This window comes from Notothenia coriiceps, unplaced genomic scaffold (assembly GCF_000735185.1).
Source record: "Notothenia coriiceps isolate Sejong01 unplaced genomic scaffold, NC01 NC01_scaffold00037244, whole genome shotgun sequence".
Classification (NCBI taxonomy): Eukaryota; Metazoa; Chordata; class Actinopteri; order Perciformes; family Nototheniidae; genus Notothenia; species Notothenia coriiceps.
This window is the reverse complement of record NW_011369945.1, coordinates 22,518,895-22,541,370: the sequence shown is the minus strand read 5'-3', so window position 1 is coordinate 22,541,370 and position 22,476 is coordinate 22,518,895. Positions and strand designations below refer to the sequence as shown.

The 22,476-nt window shown below is 39.3% G+C and overlaps 2 protein-coding genes across 2 annotated transcripts in view; one reads left to right on the top strand and one right to left on the bottom strand.

Moving 5' to 3' along the window:
- Positions 1-22,476, bottom strand: part of ptpn9a (protein tyrosine phosphatase non-receptor type 9a) — a 411,924-nt gene that overhangs the window by 89,082 nt on the left and 300,366 nt on the right. The gene's annotated exons all lie outside the window — the stretch shown is intronic.
- The window catches only part of arid5b (AT-rich interaction domain 5B), a 95,983-nt gene continuing 85,556 nt past the window's right edge, over positions 12,050-22,476 (top strand). Inside the window, exons 1-2 of the mRNA XM_010793955.1 lie at positions 12,050-12,070; positions 12,379-12,633. Of these exons, the coding sequence (XP_010792257.1) occupies positions 12,050-12,070; positions 12,379-12,633 (276 nt within the window). The remainder of the gene's footprint in view (positions 12,071-12,378; positions 12,634-22,476) is intronic.

Genomic DNA, 22,476 nt, shown 5'->3' with positions numbered 1-22,476 from the left:
TACCAAAAGTTCTTATTGCAGCTCAAATGTAGCTAGCAGTGCTCTGAGCAGCTTCAGGCTTTGTTTTCAAGGCTGTAAACCAGTCAAGGAATGAATATTTAAACTGGCTTCCTGTTGGATCAACCTGACTTCCTTCTTACACACAAAGTTTTCTATCTTGCATACACTGCTAGAGTATTAGTATGATGTTGTCTGTAAGTGGGAATAATAGTGTTTCTAAGAAAGTACAGTTTGGTATGTAAGTAAGTTTGATTTATGGCCCAGACAAAAGTGTGTGAAAGAGAGTATGATTGTGCGTGTAAAAGTGTTTAGCTATATGTATAAAAGAGTTTAATGGTGTATGTGTGAGATTCTGATATGTTTGTAAGACCAAGTATGAGTTGTGAACTAGACGGCCTGCACCAGTACACCAGGGCAGATTCCTCGTATGTGTAAACCTACTGGGCAATAAACCTGTTTCTGATTCTGATATTCTCAGTAGAAATATATTCAGAAGAATATCTACACACTATAACATGTACAGAATACATTTGAATTCTCTCTAATAATCTACTAAAGAGACAGAAACATATAAATATAGTCAGTGAGTTCTCTGCCGGCGCAGGGTGAGTTGTTGTTTAGTGTTATTGTCTGACGCAAGATTGACTTCCAAAGCTAGCTGTTTTTCAGTGAGCTCATTCATAAATATTTAATGATTAATGGGTTTGATCAGGGGATCCTCAGAAACTCTGTGAACGAACAGGAGAGGGCAGCATCACATCATCAAAATGTTCATACAACTACTTCCATTTGTACTTGACTTCAGTACTTCAGTAGTTGTACTTAGTTTCACTCCAGCAATGCATAAGGATAAAGATTTTATTTTGGAAGTATACATGAGAATCTTTATTACTTAGCTTTTGATTGCCTGAAAATTGTGTAAACGTTTTTTTTTCGTTTTTTTTTATAAAGCCTACATAGCATTGTACAACTTAACCAAATGCGCAAAAAAAAAAAAAAAAGAACATTGAAGACATAGACATACAAAAACCTCAGACTATACAACATTTAAAAAATATCCAAAAATGGTTTCTTTAAACACATTTAGTCAGTGTTTCCAATGTTTTCATTAGGATGTATCCAACATAAAGCCACAATCATGTAGTCTAATCACATATTTAATTATCTCCCCATCCAGAAAATAACACCTCAGCCTGGCTAAAACACACACGCACGCACACACACACGCACGCACGCACGCACGCACGCACGCACACACGCACACACACACACACACACACACACACACACAAACTCTCTCTCTCTTGAGTCATTTGCCCTACTTGGCTGCATGCTGAGTAGATTTCTATTCAAATCAATCTAGCAAGGCAGTGAAGGAGGGAGGAAGCAGTAGAAAGGCCTGTGACCTTGGAAAGGAGATAGACTTTTCCTGCCTTTGTTGAAAGATGTCTATCATCATCTCGGTTTGCATCGCGTAAAATCACAATGAGAATGTCAGTGAAACAAGCAGGGGAGAGAGTGTAGCTGCAGAGGGAAAATAAGCAGTTCTGTTGCATCCTGAGTCAAAAAACATGGAGCGTGGAGTTTTTTAGGAAACCACTAGTGTATTTGTGAAAACATGTCCCTGGTGTTTATGCTGTTTCCTGGCTTACGAAGCGTTTGAAGTCTCGAATAAACAAAAAAGTGTCTCTGTATCAAATATCAAACGCATTTTAATCGAGTGCTCCCATCCTGACAACAGCAACTTTCTCTGTCAGAAAGTGCGCGTCACTCAGTCATTAAAGGAAACAAACCAGCTTCTGTTGAGTGACACAGAAAGGCCATCCAGCGTCAGACCCCAGGCCGGGTGTTAGGAGAGAGTCTGTGTGAGGATGCTGTGCATGACTCTTGGCTGTGTGGAGATGGTAATGACAGCGATGGCCAAAGGGCTCTGGTTACTGATCAGAGAACAGTGATTCCCTCTATGCTGCTGCTTCAGTCGGCACCGCTACAAAGCTCATGTAAAGCTGCGCTGTTTGCTGTGTCAGCGCAAAAAAATTATCTTTGTAACGTAGAACAGAATAAGATAGACCACAGCGGAGCACTGAATCAAATGTGAGATCATTTGTTTGAGATATTTGGCTGGTTGTAATCGCCTGAAAGAGAACTGAAAATCTAATTAAGGCACCCATGGAGGCAAACATTTAAAACCGATTCAGTGGAACTTATGTTTACACACAAATAAAAAACATGTAGCTCTAAATAAGGGATGCATGACCCCAGTTTCCTGCAGTTTTGGTTGATTTTGTTGGCATTCATACTGAACACCGTACTTTTGACTTTGAGACACAATCAATCCAAGGCATACAACTATTTTTCAGTAGACTGCACTTTAATCACAGCATATTTTCAGCTATTTTACCTCCATCAAATTAGTGTCTGAGGGCCCTACTATGTTTGATGGTGTTTTCATATTCCTAAAGTGTGTTATGTAGGTTTAATGGTCTGTAACGGTTAAAATCCCAAAGTTTCTCTCCCAAACATCCCCCCCCCCCCCCCNCCCACTGCTGAAACGCCTCCATTGGACTCCTTTGTTGGCTTCTATAAAATAGAGACATCACTATGTAACACTCGCCCTTCTATTGGCTAGCGCTCCAACACATAGTACGTGATAGGCTAAGGGGCGGGACATCCCTAAGCGGTTGAACAATCAGAACAGAGCTGGCCAGCTAACCAATCAGAGCAGGCTGGGCTCTGGTTTCAGACAGAGGGTGAAAAGAGGCGCTGCAGTGCAGGCAGTGTGAGAAAAATAAATACTTTTTTTAACATTCAAACATGGAGACATGTCCCAGTAGAGGCACAACATACAAATATGAACCTGAAAATTAGCAGAATAGAGCCCCTTTAAGACACACTCAATCCATGTCATACAGTTATTTCTTTGTTTTGGTCCACTACACTTTATTCACAAAATGTTTTCCACTAGCTTGTCTTCATCAGAGTAGGTTCTGAGGTCATTAGGGTCGACATCAGATGAAAACAGCCTCAGGTAGTTTCCTGATTAAGGCAAGGTAGTAATAAATGATTGGTTAATAAAGTGTTGCGCAAAAGAGAAAAATTGTGCAACATGTTTGAATTTTTATGGCTTTCATTAACTGAGATTCTCTGGGGCATGTTTGTCTTTAGATCTATAATAAAAAACTAGCATCAATACTGAAGCATGCAGGGATTTGTGCAGCACTGCCCTATATGTGTGTTTGCATTATTTCCACAACTTCAAGGGTTTTTGGTACACAAAAGAATGTCCCTTCTCATCGTTGTCCTCTTATACTGTGTTTACACATCTTTGCTCTCGTTTTTTAAAAGTCCCCTATGGCCTTCTGTTTCCTTTTCAATAATTAATGGATGTGTTGTTGAGTTGTCCTGCATCACAAATCTGCTAACCCTCAGAGATTTTATTTGTTTAGTTTTCAGCTGACAGTTTAAGTGTTGCATGCCGTAACAGCTGGGTTTTTTCACGCTGATAAGAGGGAAACTCTAGTACAAAACACTGAGGTTCAGAGCGAATGGTAATATAACAAGCACGCTCGGGACCAGCAGAACATTAAAGGCAAACATTTTAGGATTGTATTCAAAATGAGAGCCTTCCCCTTACAGAAAAACTCTGTTACAATTAAACATCCTGCATTCAAAATCTCCCTCTAGTGCCAAGAGTAAACACACACATTATAGCCCACTTCAGAATAATGTTTACAATATTATTGTATTATAGTTATGGCTGCGTGTAAATCTCTTTAACGTTGCTAAAGGTGGAGCTCCTTTTTATTGCCTCATATGCTAGTGGGTGGACTATTATCTTTATAGTTTAAGATAATAAAGTCTTATCTTAAACTATAAAAGTACTTCACACTTTATGTCCTAATTATATGTTGTATTATTAACCTGAACTGCCATCTATGTAGTGAGGTAAAACCCACTGTAGGTCTCTCTGTAATGCAGTGGATTCAAATATAAAAATAGCAGAAACATTGAATTTAAATGCCACACTTGCATAGATGTACTTAATTTCTTTACTTCCTCTTCTATTTCTTATACTTCCTCCCCAGCCTTAGAAACTTTAACTTGGGTATTTCCCACCACTGCCAACTCTTGAACGTGCATTTTATTACACAGGAAACATCAGTGCAGTTTTTACCAGGAGCTTGTAACCAACAGTTACTCCTCTCTCAAGACTGGTTAATTAATAACTTGGCTATTGTGTTCACAGGAAATGACTCTCTGTAATCCTGTGTCATACAGCTGTCACCATGCCATTACTCTTGTTTCCCAACAGGTGGCACTCAACACCACAGCTTCCAGGTGGAGCAAATCAAAACAACTCTGAGTTTTATTAGCCAACCTGGGATTATTGCTAATGGGCAAAAGGCTCAGCAGCACACATTTAGAAAAGGAGTGGACAGAATGAAGAGGCGGTATTAAAATTAGCAGCCATTGCTTTTACATTATTACATTATATTGCATTTAGTTTACTTACAATAAGTGCATTCGACCAAGAAGATACAAACTTGAAGAAAACAGAATCATATAATTACATTAGGTTTCATAGAGCCAAAAACATTTCAAGTGCTACTAAACTAGCTTTAAATAAGCCAGTCCTTTATTAGTATATAAGTGCTTTGTTAGTAATTGTATTGCTCGAAGTGTCGTTTCATGTTGTTTATGTCAATCTATTTTTAGAGAGGAAAATGGTTTCACACGGTTTGCACAGCTTAGTGGATATAACTCATATTTTCCAGAAGAGAGCTCCTTTTAAGGAAAAAGCCCACAGAATCCAGTACCTCCTTCTTTTGTCTATTCTTTTAATTTCATGGCAGCTGCGCCTGCCTTAAAACCATGTCGATAACAACACGAGTGGATTGTTTCCCAAATATAAACTTTCTTTAAACAGCGCAGGTCACGGGTGAAGCAGGTGGCTAAATGGTCACACAGCTTTGGCCTTGATTCTCTTTCCTAGTTTCAAAAATACTGTTTCAACTCGGGGCCCTGCAGAGTCACACATGTCAGGCATTTGCATGGGAGAAATTGGACTTAAATGGGTAACACATGACTCATTCTGTTTCAGCCCCGACAGCTGCAACAGGCCAAGCCGTTATTGGACAAATATGATTCGCCTCAGAACAGAGCGAGTCTTCAAAGCTTTTCCGATGTGGAATCTTTGACGTAAGCCGAAAAATAAAGAGATATTGAAGGGGATTTAGTGTGAAACATATTGAGTTTCATTCAAACCATGTCATGAGTATTCATTTTCCTTTCAATCGCTTGATTTTTCTCTGACCTTAGCCTGACAACTGTTATGAATTCTGCATTAGCAATCAAAACAAAAGACTATTATGCAGCGGCGCGTAGGCCCCCGGTTGCTACTTGGCTCGTATTCTCCGTACAGTAAACAGCCCACAGATGTTTTACATTGATATTAAGAACCTTAATTTGTCCTGTGCAGAAAAAGGCCAAGCATAGCGTGGGGATTAAGTTCTCTGCCATGTATCACACACAGCACAGACAGCCATCTCATTTAGCCTGAGTGAAGTTTACAGTGAATGGGTTTTGCATAGGTCATTAGTTGTCTCAAAATACCCCCCTGTCACCATAGCAACTTCAAGTGACTGCTAAATTGCCTTATAAAATGAGATAAATTATTAATGCAGGGAGTTTTTCTTCTCCTCTTTAATGTGTGTGCTCAGGCTCTGCGCTCTGAAAAAAATATTGTATTTCCTCTCCTGTGCCTGTAATGGAATAATTCAGCAGTTGTCAGTCATATCTTTTAAAACGTATCTGCTGTCTGCATTCCTGAATGGGCTGGTTTCTGTGTCCTGATTTCACAGATACATCACAGAGATTACACAGATTACAACAGCATTGCACACATGACGAAGAATACATTATGACAAATCTTGAAAAGTACCAGTGTAAAATGGATGTAATTGCCAACACACACACACACACACGCTGTTATTTGACATATACATAATGCAGTGCTCTCAGCCCAGATGGGAGGGTGACACGCACCAGTGAGTAATCTGATCAGAGATGTCTGCTGACATTTATAGCCGTTTTATAACAATTCAGTGTTTGACAGAAAAGACAGTTGGTGATGCATTACACAGATGGTAAAAGCTGAGGTCACTGTCCTCGGTGGCTTTATAGTCAATGATAGTTTGACCACCGGGTACAATAATCTGACTGATGTTTGAAAAAGCACAGAGCAAACCGTGAATGCTGAGATCATGTTCTGTATTAATGTATTCCTCAGATGTAGAGGTGACACCATGACCTCTTCGCTTCAGAAATACAGAATATATATATTTAAGATTCAGCCGTGTTCGCCTCTCTCTGCACTGAAAACATCCCTAACCCACAGGCGGTAACTCAATCTAACAAAATACCTTTTCAATCACTCTCATCTCATCTTTTATACCCATCAGACATTTACATAAATACATTATTCAAGGTTCTAATCCCGGTTTCAGATGGGGAGATATAAAATGTGACTGTGTGTGTGTGTGTGTGTGTGTGTGTGTGTGTGTGTGTGTGTGTGTGTGTGTGTGTGTGTGTGTGTGTGTGTGTGTGTGTGTGTGTGTGTGTGTGCAGATGGCAGGGGAATGAAGCAGCCTATTTTGTTGGTGGTTTGCACATTTTTGATTCAGCTGAGCACCCTCCATCAATGAGGCAAATTTACATTTGCTGCGGCGGTAATAACTTAAAACCCATAGTGATGTTAACACTTGTATACACTCAAATTCACGTTGCCCTGCCACATGATTACATTTGCGCGGCGCTTAATAAAATGACTCACTTGACATTATCAAACAATTCAGCTGTAATAGATGCCCATGAATGTGAAATTGTGTTTTTGAAGGCAATTAGTTCATTGTCATGGCAGTCCTTCAGACTTTTCCTTATGAATTACTAAGCCTCACACGCATATAAATATTGGATATTAGATATGATCAAAGTCCGCAGCGGTGAATGGATACAATAATTGGTTAGTTGGAAATGACGGACCTCAATGGCAAATATCATAATTGAATTGAGATGGATTACAGTATAAATTATATACCAAACATGATGAAGTATGGCTCATATAAACAAGCGGGATATCAGATAAAAACAAAAAAGAGGTACATTCTGCTGTGAAGAGTAATGATGCACACAGTTCACTGCATGCAGTCACTCTTTGATGTTCTGAAGGTATCGCTGCATCACAGATATTTATGAGCCGACTCAGTTAACATTCAGCCAACAGTGCACTGGCTGACACCTGCTAATACACACAGACATCATCTGAAATAGCCTCCAGGTTAACATATCAAACTGATTAAAAGAGGTACTTTCACTCAACTCATTGGGTTTCCTGAGCAGGTGTTGTCCACTGTAGGTTAACTTGCATGTGATTGAATGGAGAGAAATACAACACCGTGTTATAATGAGTTAAAGAGGCTAAAATTAGCATGGCATCATCACTCACATCTCCTGTTACCTTTTTCCTAAAGTCACGCTGCAGACGGGGGCCATTGTCATGATTACAGCAGCACAAAGACTCAGGTGTAACGTTACTATTGAACTGTGGTCCTCAGGACGAATTGACTCCATGGATTTTTAATGTCTCGGGGCTTTCCATTGATGATAGATGGATATGCACTGGGTAATGTGATTGTGTATGTGGAATAGAAAAGGAGCCTCAGTGCGCTGGCCTAATTTCTTAGAAGCTTTCCTTGCTTTAGTCATCTGTGGATTTTAATAATGCCTGGCAGTGCCATTACAAATGTGGTTCTTTATATCACATTGAGAGGAATTAATGAGTGAGAGAGATTTGTTTAGTACTTTTTAGTCGAGTATAAACCCTTATAATCCCACTGTAGAAACTGAAAATAATAACATACATTCATTTAAAACGGTTTAATTCAAACTGATTTTAATGGGCAGTAAAACAAGCCGGCATGAGCCAAACGTTCATATCGTAATTCTTCAGTTAATATGGTTATGGAACTTGTTAATAATATGGCGCCCATTTTCTAGCAGATTTGGGGCAAAATGATAATTTATTTAAAGTTGTGTTAGTGGTCACATGATCAATCCAAGGCCAAAACTCAGCTGGGTGCTGTTTCTGTGTCAAGAGATCAGTAGCTTATATATATGAAATAAGATAATCTACCAATTTCATTTAATTACGTTTCATTATAGACATTACTTTGTTTTTGTTTATTAATCTTTGATATATTTCATGTTTATGATAATTTGTGGGGGGTATTTCTCTTCTCCATAACAACATGTTACACTTAATAAATATATTTGATCATTATTTGATCAGGTGAGTTTTTTTGAGAGAAAAATGCAGATTATTAAAAATAGTTATTATTATAATTGTATACACTTTGATAGAGGCTAGGTAATTTCGGAGAAGCCAGGTCGAGTGCGCTAGAATTTGAAAATACACAACCGGAGAAAATCTGCCACTTCCTTACAGAGCCCCTCCCTCCTCCAACACACACGAACGTGCACATGACCAATGAGGGCACGAGATAAGTTTGTGCACAGATGGAAGGCTGACAGGCAGGTAGGCCATCCAGTTATTTTAGCCGGGCCGGCTCAGATGATTGGTCGTGCTTTTTACAGCGCCACGGCTTCCATGACATTTGTTTATGGATTTTTTGTCAAAGCATTTAAGATATTCATTGCTATCGGGATGTTAAGAGCATTCGATGGAATATAACAAAAAGAGTATCTCGAGCCGGTTTCTCAAACGTACTTACCCCACCTTTAATTTTAAAAACTGATTAATGAAAATAATTCATTTGTACTTTTTATGTTTTTTAATTTTGAGTCCCTGTTGACCATGAATGAATTAAAGTTATCTCTGCAGCTCTCTGTGGGTTGACCTGTTGCTCTGTGGTGGTCAAATAGTCATTATTACTGTTAAGCGGTAACTAACATTCATATTTATTATATGTCGACATATGGTTAGAATGATGTAGGAATATGCTATTTGAATGGCTTTTGTATTGCTCTGCTGTGGTTGAAACTGTAGCCCCAGCTCTGTGTTTTGAGTTTCCAAACTCATTTGTGGCTCCCTGCTGAGTCCGCCTCATTTAGTAGAATGTGGAACACCTGTGCTGAGAAAATGTTAGACTTTACCACTTATCCAGTGGAAACAAAGCAGCATGTTTCTGCCTGAAATAGTGTATCCAGTTTTTGTGGATATTTCCTATAATAAGGCCATTTAAGTGCCTTTCATTTGTTAACCAGGCTTCTTCGCTCACCACAACACATTAACAGCGGTAAGAAAAGTTTTATGTCTGAGCTTTGCAAACAAAACAAAGAATAGCCCTATAGTGAGTGATCTTATTTCACTCAGCCACTCAGCAAAACGCCCCAATAAACAAACCTGGGAGCAGTGATTGCTAACATGGAAAAAACTGCTAGAGAATGTAAACTGAGTCTAATTTGAAAAACCCCTGCGAGAGATTCACGACCCACAAACGAGGGCAACTTTGAGATTTACTTAACAGGATTTGAGTTGTTACCGGTGTGCCTTAAGTTAATGTTAAACTGTTCAACATGGCTTACAGTGTTTTCCTCAGGGTACTTATGTGTCTATAGATGACTATGGACACATGTTTGAGAGCCTCATTCATGCCCATTCATTCGTTTCATGTTTCAAGTTCACTCACCCTCGAGGTTAAACCATGCAAATGTATCTTATTGATTTCCTTTGTTCAATCTTATCTAATCACCAAGACATGCTAAGATAAGGAGAAGCAGATGAGACTCCTATACTATAAACATGTGTATTATGCAGCACCTTGCAACCACTCAGTTTTCATCACTTTTGTCCTATTTTTGTTATATTCAATGGCGATTAATCAACTTGAAGCTCCATTAATGCTAACTCACATCAATATCTGCATCAAAACGTTGCAGTCGCTGCTGGCTGTTGACGAGCAAACACTTGCAATTGCCAGATAAGAGCTCTAGTGGTGCCATTGATTAACCAGGGACTTCATTATAGTGGGAACCATTAACAATGCAACCTCATTGATTCGGCCAATGAAATGGCTGGGAGAGAAATCAGGAAAGATAGCACTAAGAGCTGCAGTTTATATGAGATTCCCTGCAGGATCCCAGCACTGCTGCAACGGCATTTAAAACAATGAGCCTCTGTGTAATGCACCTTTTACTGCGAACTGATGCACTACTTAAAATATCAGAGTGTCACAGAACATTGTCTCAGCTATTTTAGTCTTAATACATTATGTTCTGCTGCTTCTTTCAATCGAGGGCAGGGTGGAGAAAAAAAAAATCTCTGCTGGTGCAATTTAGAGGACTACAATTATGATCTAGTTCCCAAACGTTCTGTAGAAGGACTTTAATAGAGTGAATATTGATGTTTTCCCTTAAAGCTGTTTTAAGATGACCCTGCGTGTCCTCCTGAGTCCTACATTTTATTGTAGTTTATTGTTTTTATTGTCTTTTTGTTTTATTTTATTTCATTTTATATTCTATCTTCTCTTTTTATTACTTTATTGATATTTTATTTATCTTTACTGTTTTCATGTTTGTGAATCTGTCAAGCCCACTGAGAAAAAGTTGTTTTGTGATATTTGGCTATATAAATCAACTTTGATTTTATTGTAGAAGTCACTATATATTTCTGAGCCTGGATAGCACTACATCAGACATTTATAACAGCAGAAGGAAAACATGTCTGCTTGGTAGACAGGAAAACACTTTACTGGCTGGGAATCAATGCGCCTGTATGCTCTACACTTCATTTCAGGAATAAAAAAAACGCATTGCGTAATAGTGTACTTGAAATAGCTGGTGTCAGAAGAAGGCCTATGTCGCTGTTGCATGCTCTGGGATCTGAGTGCTGGATAAATGCAGGCCAAAGGCTGGAAGACAGTGAGGAAACAGCGCCGCGGTGTGGATAGAGAGGGTACTTTCCAACGCATTAATAATTCCAGACAGCAGATAAAATACAGCTGACACATTCAGACTGAAAGGACAATGAGTTCTCCACACATTTACATCTAAACCGTGAAGTTAGTTTAACTTGGTGCACACGTCATAGCTATAATTAATAATTCAATGTTTTATAATGGTGTCCGAATAGCTTTGAAATCCCACGATGTTTCTGGTAATAAATATTAATCAACATAATTATATTAAAGGCTTTGATCGTGCAAATGTGTTAACTCGTGTGTAATATATCCTGCTGTCTGCACAAGGTCACTTTAAGATGATTTATGTCTGCATAATGGACCGCCTCGTGAATTCTGTCTCGTGACGCCCCGCTTTCTAAGTCGACCAATTTTGTCTTTTCATGTTCACCTAAAAAATATATATATAAAAAACATTATTTTTCGGCTTTAACGCAAACCTGCGCGTCTGAACCATAAAGCACAGCGAGTTCCGCTCAAAGCTAAGCCGGCACCTCACGGGTCCCACATTGCCTTTTGAGGAATCATTTGATAGCCCTATTAACTTTCATGTAACATTGTTTCTTGAAGGCATCCACAGCAAGCGCCTCAGTGTCATTACTGTGAGAAATGTGCTTTCATAGTGAACGTCTTTCACAGAAGTCCTGGAAGATACATGATCTTTAAAAAGCCCCAAAACACAGAATATTAACACAAATGTAGCTTTAAATAACAAATAATTGTCAATAAATGATATTTTATGTGTTAAAATACGATTACTATTAACTTACGATTAAGAAATTACATATTTTTATCATTATACGTTAATATTGTGTCGAAAAACATGCGTACGCTTAATAAAACTTCTCCAAAAATTACTAATAGAGATCAACTTCTCAAAAATAAATACGTATACTTACCCAATGGTTAAAGCAGTGAATCTAACCCAAAACATATTTTTGTACACGTCTTTATCGACTAATAGACGATGTTTGAAACTCTACAGAAATATGTCCCTTGCAGGACCTTCGACGATCCATTCAAGCCAGCAAGTTTGGAGAGCGTGTTGAGTTTAATCAATTCATAACGTCGAGATGGAGCCGAACTCACTGAAGGTAACGTTTGTTATCAACCTATTTATTTTATTTTCGCATTGCGCTTATCGCCACCGACTCTAAACTGTTCTCAGGTGCTTAATGCACAAAAGTTTGACACATTATATTTAGTATGACCACATATGTTGAACATCTAAAAATAGTTACATGTTGCTAATTGTGTGCTGATATCCTGTTGTGATATTTGCTAACCATGCGTAATTCCGCAGGGATGTTTGTGATGTTTTTGTTCAATTAGCTTCGATTTGTTTACCAAATGAGTTGATAAGCCATGCATTAATTTCTCCATTTGTGTTTTTCCTCTACAGTGGGTGGGCTCGTCTTGCGGTTTACATGGACCATATATATTCTATAAAGCCTTTAAATTTCACCAGGACCGTAAACCGAGGATTCTGTCTCTCGGAGACTTTTTCTTCGTCAGATGTAAACCGGAGGATCCTATTTGCATAGCGGAGCTTCAGCTGCTCTGGGAAGAAAGAACAAGCAAGCAACTTTTATCAAGCTCCAAACTTTATTTTTTACCCGAGGATACTCCCCAGGGACGCACAGCCACCCATGGAGAGGTAGGAATATTAATCGCTTGATGAATAATTACGATATTGGCTGTTTTATGGTGTTTATTCTCGAGCAATTTTTTTATTAACCCACATCTTTACTGCATTAAGAGTTGGCAGTGAATGTTTAGTCTACGGTGGCAGACATGCATTAACGCATTCATCAATACTGACATTGATGTGACGTTAAATGATTGACCTACAGCGGTAAATGTTCCCTGGTTTTACTTGTTTGTCTATTGTGGTGTTAAATGCTGATTGTGCACTTGTCCAGCTGCGCTCAATAAGACTGCTGCTGCGCTCTATGGGGTTAATTGTGGTATAAAGGGGAAAATCCGCAAGAATCCTGCGCTTAGGCTCTATCATTTCATTTCTTGGTAAAGCGTGTCAAATACTGACATAGGGGCGGAAATTGAGAAACACTAATGAATGCATAGGGTCAACCTGACTTAGATCTTTCGCTACGATAGTTATTAGATATTTAGTAATGCAGCCTGATGTTGAAAGAGGCAGATCGAGTCATAAAGCGTGGCACAGACACGTTTTAACTACTCTCCACGCTTTGCATAATTTTCCATATGGACATTTCCATCGCCCAACAATGTGATATTGTCAGCTCACATTTGAGGCAGCACTTAAAACGCCTCTGTGTTACATTACGCTGTTGTTGGCACAGGAAAGCAATAGTTATGATTGACTGTGGCCATATGTGGCGCTTGTGATCCGGTTACATCGCTGCACTGAATGGCATTACTCTGATATCGAGAGTTTTTCTCAGTAAAACGAACGCTGTGTTGTTGATCACTGATATTCCTCTCCTAGCGACAACAGCACTTTAATTACTCCTCTGTGCTTTTGATCACTTGCGGCTGGATGGAAATGATTCTCTGATGCTGTTATATTGTTTATAGGGAAGGACAAAGCCGTGTGTGTACTCGACTCTTCCGCTGATGGTTTACTTACATTCTTTCCTCTTGAGTAATAGAGTGGCTATCACATTTCCCTTTCATGAGAAAAGGTGGCTATTTATGGTCTGCCGCTTAGACAAGCTATCATCTTTGTAGCAGAATTATTCTATAAACTGGTATCATCTCCTGGAGCCCTCTCGCTTTAGCCTTTAACACGCTGCAATTATTTAGTAATTACTTTGAGTGCATGCATCGCCGATCTTGAGGCCACACTTGCGCAACGACATGTCAGCTCCGCCCCTTACCCAAATACTTATTTGCATTGCAAAGTGCTTACACTCCTGTCCTTTGGGTGTATCTGGAAAATATTATATTAATTACCTGAAGGGCTGCAATGCCAATGCAAATCTCAGAGAATCAAGGAAACAGGGAATCATTCAGGAGGGAAAGCATCTGCTGTAGTTTGTGTTTGTGATAACAGAGTACAAGCGGAATAAAAGCTATATCCTTGAATGAATTATGCACCAACTTGCACCACAGCACACAATCCTGCAAACACCAGAGACAGATGCACTTGCTTTGAAGTTGCTGTGTGCTTATAGAATAAGTCAGACTTTGAAATAATATAATTTAAGGATGATGTGTTTAAGTGCAGTGCAGGTGTCTGCAGTCGACCTCAATTAAAGGGCTTGTCAAACCCTCTGCTCTCAGGGAATCAAACTACTTACTGTATATTACACAGTGGAAATTGCCCTGACAACTTCAAGTCAGTTTATGACCTTCACTGAGCCCATTCACGTTCTCGCTGACTTTGCCCCATAACACTAATCTGCCCTGTGTGAGTCAGCTAGGAGTGCTTACAGATGCAACCTTTAATCCAAAAAACAAACAGGAAGAGCAAGCCAGCCTCGCAAAGAGCCGTGTTATTAAAACTCATCGGCTGTTAAAATTCTGCACTGGAATGATGCATGCACAAAATGATTATTTGTTTTTCAAACGTCAACAGAGGGGTTCATTTTTTAGCGACACTGGGAAGTAGAGTTTATAAACCTCACATTAGTCATTTTTACTTCGGGACTCTGGAAGCAAATGAAGGCAGATTAATGGCCCTGGAGTTACTTTGTGAATCTATAATTGACAGGCTGGAAATCAGGAGTTCAAATTTAGCTTAGTGACTCACAAAGATATGACCATGATAACATACAGCTTTCAGGAAGTGTGCTATTTTCACAAGGTTTGAGTGCTTACAGAGAGGTAAAAGCCCCAGCTTGGTGCCTTTCAGGCTTATGGCATTTATTCTTACATTCACTCTTGAATATTTTCACACAACATAAAGCAGAAGCGGCGTTCGACATTTGACATGTAAACAACCGCTGCTGTGTTTCTCCTTTTCTCTGTGAGATCACGCCTCATACGGTATTATCATAAGCCTGAAGCACAATATCCTCAACAACTTTTTTTTCTCTCAAGACATCAGAACAGCCATTTATTGAACTAGCTCACTGGAATTGGATTACTGATTCACTTGTGTTCTAAGCGCCGAGGTATGATGTAATCTGCTGGTTATTTCTCAGGTATTTGTTTGCTCTCAGCCTCCCCTGTGCTGTGTTGGCTGTGTTTTGCTGTGCAGTGACAAGAGGAACCAACCCATGACCTACGGTGCTTGTTTCTCTTCTATCACAGGGTTGGAGGTCAATTCCTTTTTAAACGCAGCCAGCTTTAAATCCAGTCAGCTTTGGCTGGAAATAGAAATAATGATTCATTGAATAAACCTAGCTCTCAGGGACTGTTTGCTAAATAGTTGATGAACAAATCTAGAGGAAAATGTATCAATCTATTTATTCTGAGTTAATAATTAAGTCCATATGTGGAGGAAGCTCTATTTTTCATTGCATCTCAGCCTGACAGGCAGTGTTTACCCCCACCAGTTGAGCCCTGCTTGCTCTTTAAACAGGCTTTGTGTTGAGTTGCTCACCCATTATGACAAACCCTCTATTGGGGCCTCTGCTCTATTTGTCTGCCTGCAAACTGCCACTGACTAAACAGTCGCATGTGCTTTAAAACTCATTGAATGACACATTATTTCATCTCGCTCCAAACTGCCGGTCTTTCCTGCTGGTACCGCTCGCCGCTTATACTTTCTGTTTCTGGACTCGTCATTTCAGGAGAGAGCTATTGAAGATAACAGCTCACCGCACACAACACCCACTTATTGTATACTCTGCTTCAGGCGGTTAATTGCTTATGCTTATCTTATACTATATATCCCACTTTAGTGCAACTACAGCAAGGCGCTCTTAATGGGAATTCACAACCGCGGAGAATATTTCTGGATCATGTTATATTAATGTGCTATTATCATCACCTCTGATTTCATCTGACCTCTCTTCTCCTCTATTCCGTCCCTCTAGCTGACAAGGCTTTGGCACACTGACACACACACACACACACACACACACACACACACACACACACACACACACACACACACACACACACACACACACACTGACAGGCTGGAGACTGCAGCAGTAGGCCAGTATTGATTGCTGTGGAAAACACTTTGGCATGCGTCCAGAGCCATTTCTTCAGTGCATGGCAGAAGTCCATGCATGTGTTTCAGTGCTTGGAAAGCCAGCTTGTAGGGAAATTAGATTGTATTCATTTGCTGCTTCTTTGATTTTTCCTAAGGGAAAAACCCTGAATGGGTAATTCAGGCATCTGGGATGCTAGTTGAGTTAAGTGTAAGTGGCTTATATGTGACCAGCTTTTTGATGGATAAGGTCGTTCTGCTGAATGACTCGAGTGTAAATGAGATATTAGGCTTTTTATTTTTTTACAGTGATCTTTTAAGAACATCCATACTGCTGCCTTGTCTTGGCCAGTCTGTGCATTATGCCAAATATCCCCATCCACACAACAATGGCAAGAATTTAAAGGGGGGGGGGGCTCTATGAGGGCGCATGTGCCTCCTCCTGCTGCAGAACAAGTCATTAACTCTGAACACTGCCCTCCAGTGAATTCCTCACCGTTGCAGAAATAGCATGTAAATTATTACCAGCTTTATAGGATAGTGTAATTTAAAACCTTTTAAAACTGAATACCCCAGACTTCAAAGGCAATATAAAAAAAATAAAAAAATCACGAACATTTCCCATTGGTTGTCATTCTTCACAGTCTTCTGATGCTTCTCAGCAACAATGTTTAGTGTCTTTGCAGCCTAAGTAATGATATGTTACAGCAGCGGTCCGTATGTCAACACACAAGAGAGTTTTGGTGCTCTTTAGCTGCAGTTTTTCCACTTTGTCATTGACTAACCACTTGAACAGGCAAACATTTGCCTTGATGCATGACTCCAGTGCCCCCAGCTACAGTGGATCGTTATTATAACCTTTGAGGAGAGTACAGCCACAGATGAGAAGCTCTTGCATAATACTCCAGCCAATATTTCTCATTCCTAGCTGTGGTTTCTTAGATGGAGCATACGGAATCATAATGCAACGTTGGCTTGTTTGTGCATTTGTTAAAATACCAAGCGGATGTGATTCAAGAGAGCTGACGCTGCTTTTTTTTGTGGTGTTCCCTTACATGATGGATGCCTCAACAGCCTTTTGAAAACTCCTGTTATCTTGCAATCTTTCTCTGTCATTATAACTGCGCAAGAATTCTAAGCTGTATCACGACAGGTCATGTAAGAGCAATCTCTTAATGGAAGCGGTGAATTAAAGATGAGTCCAGCACCCCTGCAGATATTAGAGCAACTTGTATGCAAATGAACAAACTGCATGCATTAAGTGTGGGAACATTATGTACAATAACTCACCTTTCTTTAAATGTTCTACCTTGAACTCTTTCCAGTCTTGAGGCAAAAACAGATTGTAATTCAATTGTCCCCGTCCTACTCTCCTGAGCTCTCGTTTAATTCCTAGATAAGTTTGTTTTGGGACACTGAAGCCAAGGTCAGTCATGGGGAGGGGAGATAGATAATGAACTCATATTGTGTTTCATTCCCTCGTTCTCTCTCCCTCCTTCTTTCTCGCTCTCTGTCTCCTCATTGTCCATGTCACCATGTCCATTACTCAATTACTAATCTCCTTTGGCCTTAGGAATTCCAGCGCTGACCTCTCTGAGGCAGCAGGCTGAAACCTTCCCAGCATGACAGGAGCACTATGTGTGTGTCAGTGTGTGTACTCACAGTATAGAAAGACACCCACCCACTACGAGCGTGCACCCCTTGACTCCCAAACTGAAAGTCCTGTCCGAGCGATGAGACGCTGCTCCGCAGAACGCTGACAGTCAGGAATGTCTCCCTCACTGTTTACAGGGAAGCGGCGTGGATTTCTCTCAGGGAATTGTTCAGGTTGATGTGGAATATTTCAAGGTGCATTGTCTCTAATTGGATCACCAAATATAGAATTGGGAATGTCCCTTATGTGCTGTTTTTTGCCACCAGTGCACTGCTGCGTCCGTATAAATCGAATGATATGGATTTTAGCGGGTTTAATTTCAATGAGATCGCTGGAGTCATGGGTTGCTGAAACAGAGTTATCTACAGTTTCACAGCAGAACTCAGTTTTTTCCCCCACTTTCAGTCCATTATGTGCAGTCATAGCAATAAATTCACTCTGTAATGTTTTTTTTTAGAGATATCCCACTGCTGCAGTAATAACATGAATTATTGATTGAGGAATGGAGACAGAAAGTAACATTCAGCGGTTAATGTGTCACCTTGCAATTTAACTCAATCATAAAACAAGCAGTTGGACAGGATTAGTGTTTATTGACGTACCCGAGGTAAAATTCTAGTAACACATTAAGACGTGGAGTTCAGGAATCAGAGTGCATAAATGCTCTTAATGCACGTGTGTCTGAAGTGTCAGTGAGAGGAAAGCAGGCTGTTTGGTATGTTGCTGATGTGGAGTGTCACCTCTTGGCTGGGGGCTTGCAGTCCTCTGACCTATATTATCTACACTTTGCTTAACTATCAGCTGCCTAACAGGAAATGACAGGACAGTGTGGATGGGCAGCGTTCACAGAAGAGCAGGTCTCCTTTTTTTGAAAAGTAAAATACAAGTTAGTGAGTAGAAGACCCATGCAATGCTGCTGCTGGAATGATTAAACTGTGTTATGTCAAGGGCTTAAATTATGAGGTGATTCATTGATTTCACAGGAGATGACACCCAGCGATTTTAGTAATAGATGAATCATGTCATTTGTTAAGCTGAAATGTATGGCTACAACTATTAATCATTCCATTTTTTTTTAATCATCAACAAATATGTCACTGCTTAATTTCTCCCTCTTATCCTTACAATAACACAATTCAAGGTTTTAAGTCTTTATTCAAGACTTTTAAAATTATGTTTTTTTCCAACCAACAGTCCAAATATATACTCAAATATATTGGGTTTGATATTACATTGGACTCAGATAACTATAACATACTCACATAACCAGAGAACTATTGACACTTTTGATTATGTATAACATGATTTACATTTATATATCAAAAGTCTGAGATGTATTTCCTCCAATTGATCCATTCATTTATACAATTCCCATTTAATTAGATTTTGAATTAAATAACTTTGAGTTTTGGACTGTTTGTTGGACAATAAAAAGTCATATAAAGTATTACTGTTTGCATTGTTTTATGACTCGCTTTAGACTAATAGATGAATTGAATCAACACAATATACGATATTATAAAACAATATTTAGTTCCTAGTTGTCTTTGTCTACTGGTTGTTTAAAATTCGTGCTTTGTTTGAAGATTGATGTCTTGTAGTTGCAAAACAGGCTGACGCAATTCTGTTTCTCAATAACTGCTTCTCAGAAACACCCTCAGAATTTCTTCCGTATTTGCCTTAAAATGTCTCAATCATATATCATGACTAATACAAACTGCACACTTCCTGGCTCTACATGCTGCATCAATTGAAGTTGGCTTGTAAAGCAGAAAGAAGTAAAAGCTCATTTATGAAGCCTTGTTGGCCTGCGTTTATAGACTGATTATATGCTGGACTTTGTTGACAGCCGCTGAATTGCTCTCACCTGTTGTGTTTTGCTCTCCAGCCCAACAAGTCCCCAACAGGATGTGTTGACACTCTCATAAGGCAGCATGTCATGCAGCTGATTGATATGGAGGGAATGGCTGTGTTTTTACGCTTTGCTGTTGCTGTGTGTATTCTCTGGTGTGCTATTGAATTACTTGCTGTTTGCCTCAGCAGCAGAACATTCAATACGTTATTTTTATTTCAACTGATGCATTTCATGGGTATTTTTTCTCTATGTGCTGTCAATAGATCGCATCAAAGTACAGTAGCTAATTCTGTAGAGATACAATGTGCTTTTTGGCTGCAGGCTGAGTGCTATTTACTGTTGCTCTATATTATACAAATGGCCCGCTTTTCTGAAGGCAAAAACAGCAGTCAGTTTTTCACTGCACGGAAAGCCGGTTACAACCACCCGCCACCACTTGACAGCTGAAGACAGCTCATTATAAGAAGACCGAAAACCCATGTTTGATGTTTCTACTTAGTGAGGGAGGCACAGCTATATCAAGCTATCCCTTGCAGGCTTTTCCTTTATAAGGAAATGCTTTCTCCAACTGGTTGGGATTTGATGTGCCTCTAGTTGCAGATGTTATGAGAACTGAATATGGGTAATTGTATAGACAGAGCACTCAGAAAGAATCTGAACCGCTGAAAAGTCACATGTTTGTTTTTAGAGTATGTCGACAAAAAATAACACGAACACCTTGAAATAATCCATTAAAACACGGTAAATTCAGCTTAAAATGCCAAAACAACCACGAAACTTGACATTTTAAGCTTGACACGGGAAGGATTTATTTATTCAATCATATACATGTAGCTTTTATTGTGATGCCCTCTACATTCACACATACTGTGCGTAAATATGTCAATACAGTAAATTAAAGTTAATTTATTGACGGTATATGTTCAGGCTCGTTGAAGGGGAATGCATACTGTCAAACAAATGCCTGTTAAATTGGAGGTAAGCATGGTGAACATCAGAGACATGTCCGTGTTTGTGCCTGTACACATCTGTGCTCCAGATTTCTCTGTTTCTTTAATAGCCATCTTCCAGCATGCCACTCCACTCTGTCGGTAACAAGCACTTCAGCCATTAGCCCTTCAAATGGAAACACATTTAAGCATCTCCGCTTCTTTGCGTCACTATTGGACTTCGAGTATGAGAGTTATTAAAATCAACCTTTAGAAAAAAAGGTTGAAGCACATACTTAGAGCTAATCTTATTAAGAGAGCCAACTGAACAGAATAAAGCATCAAACCCACCGCCGTTATATTCAGCTTACCTCCGTGTCAGACATCACTGCTGAATATATATTTTTAGTTTCCTGAGTGTCACATTAGTTTTATTGTGTGTCACAGAGACCACTGGCTCACAGCTTTCCCCTGTTCAATCATTGCACTCTGCCTGTAACAAATTACATGTCCTCTACTCCTCCACACTTTGAAGGTGTAATCACAGCCGTTGAGTGTGACTTGTGATTTAAAAGCATAAAAATATCAACGTTCACGGTGAATATCGGGAGCCTGACTTCCTAAATGCTAATCAAAAAGTCTAAAAACATCTCCGACGTCCCCATTGACTTTGATTTAACTGCTGGAATAAATTCAATTCAGCAATCATCCATATTCATGCTGCCGTAATTTAGTTTACATTAATGTGTGTCCACAGCCGTAATGCTCCTTGACGCACATACCAATTTGGTTGATAAATAAGGACGTCCTGTTGTTCGTACTGGATTCTGATTCTGATTATAATCTTTACCTTTATTTAAATCTCATTTTTGTTTACTTTGTTTATGTTCATTTAATTCTGCCAGACATTACCTGCCAGAGGTTGAAGGTAACTAAGAACATTGAGTCAAGTACATTTAAAGTACTTGAATATTTTCATTACTCCTATTCCACTGCATATCAGAGGGAAATCATATTTTTCTACTCCACTACAATATTGGCACTTACAGTAGTTTGGTGATTAAGGCTTTACATTATTTAAAACGTATGATAATGTGACATGATGCAGTACTATACTATTAATCTACTATTAGATTCAGTATGATATGCAGTAAAGTGACAGGTTCTGCATGTGTCAAAAGATGATGCATAAAAAGTACTTTCACTTTTCATATTTTAAGCATATTTTGATGACTTTTGTACTTTTAAGTGAGTACTTTGTTGAAAATTTGAATTTTTTCAATTTTTATTCTTTGGTATTTCTGCTTCTAGTTAAAGGGGACCTATCATGAAAAATGCACTTTTTGATGTCTTTTATACGTAAAGATGTGTCCCCAGCGTGTCAGGGAACTCACGCAGCGTCAGAAAATAAAACCCTCTCTCTTTTCCTCCGTACCCAAATCTCTAAAAACGGGGCTACAACGGAGCTGATCCAGATTTGCGTCCGATATGACGTAATATCTGAAATGTGGACCCACGGCCCTATCAGAAACGTTGCCATCAGAAACAATGCCCGACTGTTTTGGACGTAATATGGTCGGTGTTTACATTAGCATCGCTAACACTCAGAGCTAACCTGTACTGGAGAGCATGTGTGTGAAGAAGCAGGAAATAAAAAGGAACTCACCTTGTGGTATAACCGGCAAGAGAGAAAGCCTTTGAGCTCCATACTGTTTCAGAGATAATCCTTGATAATCCATGATATGGCGTTTCATCACGGCAGTATTTAGTTTAGACAGTAGCTGCCGAGTCCCGCATGAGCTCAACCCCCTCCTTTTTTATTTTTTTATCAATTTTTTACTTTTTAAAGCTTTATACCCAGAATCAGCACTTTAGAAACAGGAAGTGAAATAGAGGGATATGAGGCATGGCTAGAATGGGTGATCTGTTTGGTATTCGGACCAAAAACACTTCATAGACATGTTTTTTATATA